This window comes from Choloepus didactylus, chromosome 8 (genome assembly GCF_015220235.1).
Source record: "Choloepus didactylus isolate mChoDid1 chromosome 8, mChoDid1.pri, whole genome shotgun sequence".
Taxonomy (NCBI): domain Eukaryota; kingdom Metazoa; phylum Chordata; class Mammalia; order Pilosa; family Megalonychidae; genus Choloepus; species Choloepus didactylus.
The window spans coordinates 127,257,769-127,269,877 of NC_051314.1; the positions used below are offsets into that span (position 1 = coordinate 127,257,769).

Below are 12,109 nucleotides of genomic sequence, written 5' to 3' on the forward strand. Positions count from 1 at the left end.
AAACCAAGACACTTTGAGAGTGAAGGTGAAGGAGTGCTCGAAATCATTAATAAGACTTTGATGATCAACAACAGGTATACTCTGGGTTGTCCATGGCAGGCCAGGTACATGGTCCCCTCATCCCTCACAAACACTTCATTTTTACCCAGAGTGACAACTTCTCAAGTCTCCCACTCCCATCCCTCAGCCCATCCCCTCTTCCATCCACCCTGTACTTCTTCCTTAGTCTCTGAAACATTCCCCTGAGTATTTCCCCTCAGAGGGCTCGATCTATGTAATTCTAGAAGTCTCAGCTCATAGGAAATGTTATCCATCCACCCAAACTGCACACGTGGTGAGTCAAAGCAGAGTGAAGGCAACTGCCAAAGACAGATCCTTCTTCTGCAGCTGCCTGGATGCCAAGGAGCAAATGTATCAACAGTTGTTCAAGGGCAACATTCAGTTGCGGGAGACCCAGAAGTGACTGTATTTTATTGTAGCACAAGATGGCTTGTCCAAGACTTAGCATAGCTCTCATCTCATATGGAGATAAGGACGAAGCTAGTTTGCACCAGTGAATTGGGAGGCCTGGCGCACAATCCTCCAGCACAAGGAAGAAGTAGGAAGAAGAGTCAATTAAGTCCAGAGAACCTGTGTTGAGGGCCTGCTCTATTAGAGGCTGGCCCAAGTCCAGGCACTGAGATGAGTAGGATGATGATGACGATGATCCATTTTCTGCTATCAAAGGGATTTGGTCCTGGGCAGGAGAGGGGTAGACAAACTACGGCCCACAGTTAGGGTACTGAAGGAGCACCTAAGAAGGGAACCCCAGGGACTGAGGATGGACTCTTGGAGAAGACACGTGAGCTACGCCTGGAAGGAGAAGTAGGGCTCCAACAGGTAAAAATAAGAGTAGGGTATTCCAACCAAGGAGATGGGTGACAGGAAGGCAGGCAGAAGGAGTAGACTCAGGCCAGGGTTTAGTCTAGTGTCGTCACAAAGTATAAGTGCCTTCAGGTTAAATAATGTGGAGAAAGAAAAGGCTAGAAAAAAGGAAGATTTGGTATCACATTGTGGAAAACTGAAAGGTGAGCTAAAGGGACTGGAATCATTCTGTTTTGGAGCCCTGGAATGACATGAAGATATGAGTCATCCTCTTGAGATATTAATGTGGAAGTCATATATACGGTGGGTTGAAGGTAAAAAGGGGAAGGGATGCAGAAGGATCCTGAGGAGGTTATTCTGGTCAACCCAGGCTCCAATTCAAAACTGGTGGTGGCTTCTCTACAACTAAGGAAGAGCTAACAATAAATAATAATGATGTAATAATAATAGGTACACTACAGAAGGAGTATGCCAGAAGAGCAGAAGCACAATCAACTGTCAGTTGGCCAAAGCAGACATTCTGTGAGAAATACTTAACCATACCTGGATGCCTCGGCCAGCCTGAGCACAAACATGGAAGCTTGCCTCAATTGTCCAGGTGGCGTCCATATGAAAAATGCAAATGCTTGCAGCTATGGAAAGTGCAATCAGTTGGGGAGGAAAGCAAACCAACGTGAAATAGCATTTTATCCAGTTTCTGGCATGAGAGGTGCCCCTTCAGGTTTTCATCATCTCAGTTGTTTGTAATGCATGCCAGAGGGACAACTCTTTGGAGCAAAGCTGCTGTATAAAACTCTGGTTTTATAATAGCAGTAATTTGGAAATTTATAATAAACACTACACTGCAACAGTGTCACATTACAAGCACTCTGAAGACTTCGTGTTGGAACACAAGTTATAGGATTATGGGAAAATGAAGCCGAAGGCTCCTAAAAGTAGCCTTCAGGTGTTTCAGGAAACCCATCTTTATAAAACTGAAGACTTAAACTTTAAAAAGGCAAGGCTCATTTGTCCTACATAGAAAGCGAAGTTCAACAGATCTCTATTGGTCTGTGCTATATTCAAGCACAAGGACTTGATCTGTGCAAAGGCTGTGTGCAAGGAGCTGAGGGAGCCACAGAGAGTCATGAGCTCCATCTCACAACCTGGAAGATTAGACACAAATTCAAGGGATGGAGTGACAAGTGACATCGGAGGGTATGGGAGCTGAAAGGGGGCAGGAGGAGCAGGAAGACCTCTGTTAGCAAACATTGAATCTGTGTTATCTTTCCAGCAGGCTGCTGCTGAAGGATCACCTCTTCCAGGAATCCCAGCTCAAATAACTCCACTGAATTGGACCAATTCCCAAAGGTAGCCCTGGGACATTTATAGCTGGTTCTTTGGTTTTATGCTTGGTTCTGTTTCTAATGATTCTTGCATGTGTCTCCTCATTTATAAGCCAGTGCAGCCTGCCCACTTCAGTCTGAGGGCAGCTTTCTACCCCCATCACAGTGCCCAGGACGGATGGGCTTGTACTAGCAAATGCTGGACACCCGGGGAAGGCAGAGTGACCTCTTGGACATCTGGGATGTTGTGCATGAGAGAAGTTGTAGAGAACTTGAAGAAAGGAGGGCAACACTGAGCAAGCCTCCTTGCTGATTGGTGCTGATCTCCCTCCTACACAGTCCATGCCTTTCCACTTCTCCCAAAGCAGGGGACACACGCCTGGGTAGAAGATCTACTTCTTACTGGTAAGTTACTAGAAGGAGGGCAGAGTGTGGGTGAGGTGAAGAGGATGTCCCGCTGCCCTCTTCCAGAGCCCCTCAGTCCTGAAGACACTACAAGGTAGCATGTTTGCAGGCTCCAACCCAAATCCACTGATCTGGGGGTAAAGGGGGCTTTTGTTCTGAATTTCCAAACACTACTAGCTAGGATGCAGAAGTTTGGCTTCCCCACCATGCATTCTATGCACCTCCTGAGATTTGTCCATTGCTATTCCGGGTCTTGGAACAGTTATGAGGGCTGACAGGCCTCTAGGGCTTCTTGCTTCCCCTACCCCCTACCTCCCTCCTTGGGGACTGCCTCATTCCATAAGCCCTAGATTGCTCAGTCCTGCTTTTTTGGCACAGCCTTAGGATCTGCTGTGGTCTCCTATTGGTTGACCAAACAAGAGGCATCCCCAAAACCTTAAAAAAAATTGAGATTCAAATGCACTGCTGGGCTTCTAGCAGAAATTCATATTGTGCTTCCTTTGGCAAAATGGTTCAGCTGCGACTCTTTCTTTCGTGCTGCCTGTAATGGCCAACATCCCTGCTCCTCGGTGGCCAGCAGCCAGGTGTGGTCATGGGGATTGAAAACCCTGCCTGGAGCACTTCCTGGTCCTTGGCTTTCCCCCACCCTCAGCTCTGCCCAAGGTCTCTGCCCCAGAAATCTTCCAGTTTCATGCTTCTGCAGGAAAATGAAAGCCCCCCCAGAGTCCCCAACCTCCCTGAGCCTCATTCTTCCCCTCAGTCCAAGCCTCCTCGTGCTTTCACTCAAATGTCACCTCTCAGATCTTTCCTGTTGGTGCACCTCTCTAAAGTAGACACCTCTCTCTGAATTACATCTGCTCACACCACTGCTCATTCCCCTCATGGCTCCTACCCTAATTTAAGTGTTATCGCTTTATTCATTCTTCCCTTTCTTGATTGTCAAGTCCCCACACTGGGAACCCAATCAGAAAAGATCTCTGGTCAGTGATTCCCAGACCCTAGTATGGCTAAGGCCAGTCTATACATTTTTAAAGGAACATATTTAAATGATTATGTAAGTACTTACATAATAGTCTCAATTTTGCCTCTTGACCTACAAAGCCTAACATATTTACTATCCGGCCATTTACAGAAAAAGCTTTCCAACCTTGCCCTCCTATTAAAGATGTGTTGAACAAATATTTGCTCAATAAGTGGAGGAATGAATGAATCTAGTACTTAGCACACTGGATTACAAATATTACTCCTCAGTTTCCCCCCTGGGTGGTGAGATGCTTGTAGATAAGACCCTCCACTGCCTATACAGCCTTGACATTTGCAATAAATGTAACTCGAACAGAGTAAAATCAAATTGGAAGAGACAGATCAGGGATACCCAGGAGATGCCCTCCCAGGCAGACTGGATACAGATAAGCCAATGTGACAGGGATGTGCCTCAGGAGGCGGGGTAGAGGGCCACACTTAATAAGAACTTGGATGTTTTCATGCAGAAAGAGCAGAGTGGAAAACAGGGAGAAAGCCAGCCTAGGACTCCAGGAGACACAGTTCCAGTCCTGGTTTTCTTTAACTGGAGGTGTGACCTTGGCTAAGTCTCTTCTCTCTGGGTCTCAGTTTACTCATCTGTAAAATGAATGGAGCAGACTAGATTATTCATAAAGTTCCCTCCATACGAAACAGCCCATGGTTCAAAGTTTAACATCAGAAAACCAATGCCCATTGAAAGGGGAGGTAGCAAGCCCCTTCCTCTCCCTAGAGATGCCTGTGCATTGGAGATGTTTTACTGCAGGCTGCACCACACTGCCCCTCACCCATGCACACACAGCCGTACGTGAACACCCCATGTGCACAGAGGCTGTGCCAGCCCAGGGCTGTCTCCACGTGGGAGAATTACCACGTGGAGTGGGCCAGGAAGCACGTCCTCAAGGCTTGCTGCAGAGTGTCATTCCCAGGAAAAGATGAAGGACCAGAAGGGGGAGGTCTGCCCTCTGGCAGTCTGGGCCCATTTCCACTGAAAAGCTCAGGGAAAACCCACTGCTCCAGAATCCTAAGCAGAGTTCCCAGTTTGGCATTTTCTTCTTCCTCCCTGAGAATAGAGCAGCCTGTGCACAGCCACCTAGAAAAAGATCTGATTTTTCATTACGAGGTAGAAGGAGTAAGCTACATCTTCCTTGGAGGGCCTTTCTTGGGTTAGAAATTCTGAGTGTAAGATCCCCTCCCCATATCAGGGGTCAACATTCATAATGAGTGTAAATTGAAGAATAAATTCACATCAGGGGAACCAGATCCGAGCCTCACAGGCACGACAGGGTACCCAAGCAGCAGCCCCCTGTGGGACAGGTAACTGACGTGGTGGGGCTGCAGCCCTCTAGCCAGAGCTGATTTTTACATTTTTAAATGTTTACATTTTTAATGGTAATATAAATGCCTATACAACATCCTTGATTTTGCCTTTTGATCTACAAAGCCTAAAATATTGATTCAATGGCCATCTATGTCTGCCACCTCCCACCTTCAGCAATTGTGGGGTCCTCCTGCTGGTGGTAAAACTGGAACTTCCACTGTGGTCAGCAGGAGTGGCAGAGCATCCTTGACTCTAGACTCCACCCCTGAATGGTGGTGACAGGCTGTGATTCCCTCATCTGGAATGCCCTCCCCATTTCCAGAACCTTTTCTGTTCTACTCCAGTCCTCACTGACCCCTCCCTTTCCTGAGCCATAACATTTCATTTGGAATCCACTAAAGGTACTTGATTCATACTGTTTTGCTTGATTTGCTTTTGTTTTACACTGATTGATTCCCCAATGAGACTGTAAGCTACACGAAGGCAGGGACCACATCCTAATATTTTTTCCAGTATCCCCTGCCACACCTGGGAGCAGAGTCACTGTGGAGTGGAGATGTGCTGCTGAGCCCCAACAACAAAGAGTGCCCAATCACCAACCAGGGTCAAACGCCACTGCACATGTTTCTTGAGGGCTCCTGGAGCAAGTATGCATGCACCAAAAGCAGTGCTCTGCTCCACCCCAAGCCTGGAAGTGCTTGTGTTATTAACATCAGAAAAACTCAAATCTCAACTCTCTGGAAAAATTCCTCAAGGGCTGGTACTCCATTTTCATTTTTCCCTGCAAGGCATGTCCCAGGCAGAGCAAATCAAGGAGCTAGGGCTTTTAAAATGTGTGAAAAGATCTTTTTTTCTGGAACCTGTCATTTTTTATGGCTCAGAGCCTATGGACATGATAAAAAAAAAAAAAAAAAGTATGTTCCAGAAAAGGTGAGGGCCAGATATTTGATGGTAGAGAAGCTCTTGACACCAAATGTGACCCTGCTTTCTGGGGCTTGTTTACCAAAACTGGTAGATTCTAAGCCCAGGGATGGTTTCTGCCATAGGGGCCAAGAAGCAATATCTGGATATAAAGCTCGGCTGGGTCCACCTGATCGGATCTCCTCAGGAAGGCAAAGGCTGTGGAACACCAATGACAGCAGAGAACAGGAGGCTGGGGTGGACAGGAAGGGACTCCTTGCTTTAGGTAGCTTGGGTGAGAACCCTGCCATTCAGATTTCTTTCTTGCTAATCATGTGAAAAGGCCACCATGCTGGCTGGCGTTAAAGAGTGAAGCCCAGTCCCAGGGTCATGGCAACAGGTGCCCCGAGGATATGGAGAGATTGAAAATACTTTGAGCTGAGTGGGGGAGGGAGGACTTCCCACAGCTACAGACATGACAGTTCACTGACCTCCAGGACCAAAGGCTGCAACTGGGGACTGCAGTGCCCGACTTCAGGGTGCCCTCTTCGCAACCTCCATTCCCTTTGTCAACCTGCCCCACAGGAATCCTTGTCCCTCTGTAAAATAGGGAAACTCGCCCTCTCATTTCCTCCACTCTCTCCCAGGGGATGTTCTAAGATGGTGCCCATTGACTGGACATTGTAAAGAGATAATTTGTTCTAATTAGATAAACATCTGTTCAGGCACCTGGGTACATCTACAACCTGGGTGCTGCTCTCTTTTCTTCTCTGCTTAAGCCAAAAGGGCCAGACCTTCGAGTGGAAAGTGTCTTCTCTTTCATTTTGAAGGGAGGGTATAACGTGGGAGTAACATACCCAAGCTCAATCATTAGGCATTTGCTAAACTGCAAGTATGAACTTTAAAGGCATCGGAAGGCCTGGAGGTGAGACTGCGTGGAATTGAGACTTGGCATGATGCCCTGCTTTTAGGCAGATTGTAAATTATAAATAAATAAAGCGTCTCTGCTCTTCTTCCTTTGCTTTAGCATGTAATGAAAAACAACAGAGCTCCGCCTGCACATCCATCTGTTTCCTCCTCAGATTTGCTGGTAACCGTTTCTGACTGGAAATGACTCCGTGCATTTGCAGACGCTGGCATTTATTATTGTGTCGAACGTCTTATTTAAAATCCCCAATTCCCAGACACCGATTTAGTAGGACCTCCCTCACCCTCACGGAGAACTGGATACCCCCTCAGAACTAACTATCCAGCCCCACCCCCGTGGCCATGGGGGTTGGGGGCGGGGGTTATGATTACAGACCACCAATAATATTTTGATTATTCAGCAGAAAAAAAAGCAGCAGCAGGAATCTGGAGCCCCCACCCCACCCCACCCCTATGAATAGCTAATCCCTGAGAGAACCGTTAGACAGCGTTATAGCTCCTGTGATGTTTTGCCACAACCATCCAGTGAAAAGGAAACAACAGGATTCACTCTGAGCTTAGGTGTCACTCAGGGCAAGAGCACAATAGGTAGAAACAAGCCTTTCAAGGGAAAGAGCCCATCCTTCCATTTGGCCTCTCGCTGCCACTGTCCACCATAAAGGGGTCACACTCCCCCTGCCACCCACCAGGGGAGGGAACAACGAGTTGCCACCCCAGGGCTGGGCTCAAGCTGATGAAAATAGGGCTTGTTTCTCAGAGCCGTCAACTGCCGCGTTCAATAGAGCTTAAAACCTGCAGACAAAGGAAGAGGTCAGAAATCCAGCGCCAGGAGAGCACAATGGAGCTGTGGGAGGTCTGAGAGCCTTTTCCTTTTAGCTCCCTCCACACCCCGTGCTGACAATTGGTCTAACACCACACCGTCAGACAGCTTTTTGCAGTGGGGTCCACTTCATAAACTGCCTGAGAGAAACAGAACCCAGCCACCAGCTATGAAGCACAGAGGAGCCCATCAAAAATATGTTGGCTGATCAAATCATTTACCTTTCCAAGTTTCCTACCCCGGTGAAGGCATTTGCTCTGACTCCAACACCAGAAATGGCAAGTGACAGACTATTTTTAAAACTTCAAAAAACACATCAGCTGTAGAAAAACTAACACTTGCCTCAACGAAGTAACATTTTATTTCCTGGGATAAAAATAAAGAGAACAAATTATCGGAAGTCTTCCTCCAACATCATTAAAAGGCTTTTTTGAAGAAAGTTATGAGAATTGTTTAAGGCTCACAGAAAAGTCAAATTTGTCTTTCTTCCAGAACATTCCCTGCCCTAGACGCAAAGCACCGATACCACATCCCAGAAAAGAGAGAGGCTTGTGGGCACGGGAACCAGAACAGCCAAACCAGCGTATCTGACTCTAACATAAGTATCACGGAAAAACATCTCAACAACTCTCTCCTCCAGAAATACAACATGGATCTTGAAAATATATCCAAAATATCTCCATCTGAACTACGGTACAAAAATCCACTCACCAGCCATAAAAAATAATATTTTCCCCTATACACAAATATAATCATGTGTAAAGCAAATGTGGAACACATAGAGGGAGGGGAGTGGTTTACAAAATCTCTTGGGATCTGGGCTATTTAAAGTCATTTTTGTTTGGGTTTTCCCTTTGCCGGGTATAGGAAATTGGCCACAAATACAACCATCTTACAGCGCTCACCATTTCAACAGCTCCTGCGTCATGGAATGTGGTACTTTTTAAAAATAGGTGACCCTTGGTGTCACGGAAAAAAAAAAAAAAAGAAAAATGGGGGACCAAGGGAGGGGAGGAAGGAAGGAAAGAAAGAAGGAACAGATTTAGGTTACGGGGGTGGGGGGCTTGAAATACTCTGTGGTATGAAGCAGATACCCAGGTTGAGGAGGCCTCCCCAGCCCACTCCCACCAGTTTGTTGGCATCTCCATTTACAAATCAGTTTCCCGGCTGGTGTCTAGGCACAGGGCATACAGGGACCTCCGTAAGTCCACATTGCTCTTGGCCTTGAGGTTACACTTCTCCAGGGGACAGCTGCCCCTTCGTGCTCCCTCCACGTTCTCCAGGGATGCCCCGGCCTTGCAGAGGGACCCCTTGCTCCAGCTGCCTTTCCGCTGGCTTGCACCGTCCAGCCCGGTTCCCTGGCCCTGGACGCCCTGTTCTTCCTTAAGAGCTGCCTGCTCCTCCTGCTCCGTCTCGCGATGGTAGAAGTAGTTGAAGTTGGAGACGATGACGGGCACCGGCAAGGCGATGGTGAGGACCCCGGCAATGGCGCAGAGGGAGCCCACGATCTTGCCCCCCACAGTGACAGGGATCATGTCCCCGTAGCCCACGGTGGTCATGGTGACCACCGCCCACCAGAAGGCATCGGGGATGCTGGAGAAGTGGGTCTCCTGGTTGTCGGCCTCGGCGAAGTAGACGGCGCTGGAGAAGAGGATGACTCCGATGAAGAGGAAGAAGATGAGCAGACCCAGCTCCCGCATGGAGGCCTGCAGGGTCTTGCCCAGGATCTGGAGCCCCTTGGAGTGACGGGAGAGCTTGAAGATGCGAAACACCCGGACCAGGCGGATCACTCTGAGGATGGCCAGGGACATGGCCTGCTGCCCGTTCTGGCCGCCCCCTCCTCCACCCCCTGGCTGCTGCTCTGCCAGCTCGGTGCCCAGGGTGATGAAGTAGGGGAAGATGGCCACCACGTCGATGATGTTCATGATGTTCCGAGAGAACTCCGCCTTGCTGGGGCAGGCAAAGAAGCGCACCAGCAGCTCGAAGGTGAACCAGATGACGCACGTGGTCTCCACAATGAAGAAGGGGTCGGCCAAGGTCCTAGGTAGGAGGGGTGCCACTGTCGGGCCAGAGGGGGGCGCCCCGGCCACGCTGCTGTTGGCGCCCCGGGCGGGCCCAGGAGGCTGGCGGGGCCCGGGGGGATGGCGGAGCAGCTCGCGTTCATCTCTGAACTCGGGCAGAGTCTCCAAGCAGAAGGTGATGATGGAGATGAGAATGACCAAGACCGAAACGATGGCGATGGCCCGCGCGGACCCAGAACTTTCCGGGTATTCGAAAATCAGCCACACCTGTCGTTGGAACTCGTTGCGGGGCAGGGGCTTCTCCTCTTCTTTAATGAAGCCCTCGTCCTCCCGGAAGCGCTCCATGGCCTCGTCCCCCAGCTGGTAGAAGCGGATCTCATCTGCAAACACGTCGAGGGAGACGTTGACGGGCCTCCGCAGCCGGCCCCCCGACTGGTAGTAGTAGAGGATGCCGTCGAAGCTGGGCCGGTTGCGGTCGAAGAAGTACTCGTTCCTCAGGGGGTCGAAGTAGCGCAGGCGCTTGGCCGGGTCCCCCAGGAGAGTATTGGGGAACTGCGCCAGGGTGCCGAGCTGCGTCTCAAAGCGCAACCCGGAGATGTTTATGAGGACGCGCTGGTGGTGAAGAGACCCCGCGCCCAGAGCCTGACCCTCGGCCATGCCGAGGACGGTGTCACTTTCTCCCTCCTCGTCCTCCGGAGGCGGCCGTCTAGGCTGCGGCAGCTCCTTGGGCAGCGGTGGCAACGGCCGCGCTCCGGAGTCCGCGACCCTCTGCGCGCTGCGCCCCCTTGGCGCCCGCTCTTTGGCCCCATTGCTAAGCCCAGCCGTCGGCGGACACTGGAGCTCTCCCCCTGTGGCCTGGCCACAGCCCGCGCGGGCCTCACCTCCTCCTATGATGGTCATGGCCCCGCCGTTCTCCAGGGGCAGCAGGGCGATCTCCATGGCCCGGGGACAGGGGGCATGCTGCGCCCCCACCGACCGGCTCGCGCGCCCCCAACTCACGCTCCGCCGGACGCCTGGCGTCCCTCTCCTCTCCCGCCGTCAGCTGGCTGAGGTTGCTGGCGCGATCCCCTCTCTTGGTCCTGACGTCAAGAAGCCGCTGCTCTGCCCCCTGCCTCAGTCTCTGTTCTGTCAGCCGGTTACCAAGCAGCCGAAAAGCCTCCTTCTAGCAGATGCGACCTCCAGCCGCCCCTCTCTGGCTGCTCCGAGCTCGGCCTCCTCCCCTCCTTTTCTCCCGTCTCGTCCTCCCCTCCCGTCTCCTCCTCTCCTCCCGCGCGCAGTGGCAGCGGGTGTCTCCCCGGAGGGCGCAGCTGGGGCCCCGGGCTAGGGAAGGAAGGGGGCCGAGAAAGGCTCAGCCAGGCGGAGGGAGGGAGGGGAGGATGGAGGAACAGGTTGTACCGACAGCGCTGAGACTCCCGGGCAACCAGATGAGAATAGCTCTGGGTTTTCGTTCACCTGGGAACCTGCTGAACGCACAGCGGACTCGAGGGGGAAGTGAACTGCCTCGGGCTGAAGGGATGAGACTTTCAGCTGGGTCGGAGTATGCGAGACAGGAGACAACATTTCTTTCAAAATTCATCTTTTGGAGAAACAATGGTATCTCTTCTTGGGGAAGAGCTACAGACCGGAGGGGGCGTGGTGGGGGTGTGGCGGGGCTATGGGCCTTAAAAATTTAAAAACAAAAACTAAAACTCTCTCCAGATCAACCGAGAAGCATCTCTCTTCCCATTTTACAATCCCACAAAAAGTACTGGGCTGCCCGCGCCCTGCTGAAAGCCCGGATTCCCAGCAGCCCCGAACAGGCAGCAGAGCCAGAGGGTTCCATAACCCGGAGGATCTAGCCCCACCCCACCCCCATCCTTCCCCCCTGCTCGCCCCACCAAATCACAGAGCAGGGAGTGGGGGGAGGTGGTGGAGAATAAAGAGATCCCGCCTAGGACTGCTCCTGCCGGGTGAAGCATGAAGCTAGCAACTGGCACAAGGTTTGTGTACAGGGGCGGGGTTTATGAGAGGGCTGCAGAGAGGTTGTAGAATCTCCAGGGTGGAGAACTCCCAGGGGCAGAAGAATAACCACCCACATTTACTTCACTATTATATAGCAGGCTGTTCTCAACACTTTACAAATGCTGACTTCTATCTTTTACAGCAACCCCTTTTGTAAGTACTATTTTCATCCCCATTTTAGAGATGAGGGAACTGAGGCATGGAGAGATTGACTAACTTGCTCACACAGGTAGAACGTGGAGAAGCTGGGATGCAAACCTGGTCAGAGTTTGAGTCTTTGCTCCCACACTCCACTGTGTCTTTAGAAAGGCATAAACCCCCTTTCCAAATACAAGCATTCCCTCCCCACAGCATGCCACAGGAGAGCCTTAGTTCCCTCTTGCAGGAAGGGAGGCTGAGATTACAAGTCCTTCCAGTTTAGAAACCTAGGGTATCTTTCTTTCTCCCCTCTCTGCTACCCCCATCTCTCACCCACCCAGTTCCTGCAGGTTAGGCACCAGCTAAG

General features: G+C 50.8%; 1 protein-coding gene across 1 annotated transcript; it reads right to left on the reverse strand.

The window, feature by feature from the left end:
* Window positions 1-7,925: 7,925 nt before the first annotated feature.
* KCNA5 (potassium voltage-gated channel subfamily A member 5) lies at window positions 7,926-11,123 on the reverse strand. Its single transcript, XM_037847697.1, has one exon. The coding sequence runs from the start codon at window positions 10,540-10,542 to the stop codon at window positions 8,731-8,733; it is 1,812 nt and encodes a 603-aa protein (XP_037703625.1). The 5' UTR covers window positions 10,543-11,123; the 3' UTR covers window positions 7,926-8,730.
* Between the last annotated feature and the right edge of the window lie 986 nt (window positions 11,124-12,109).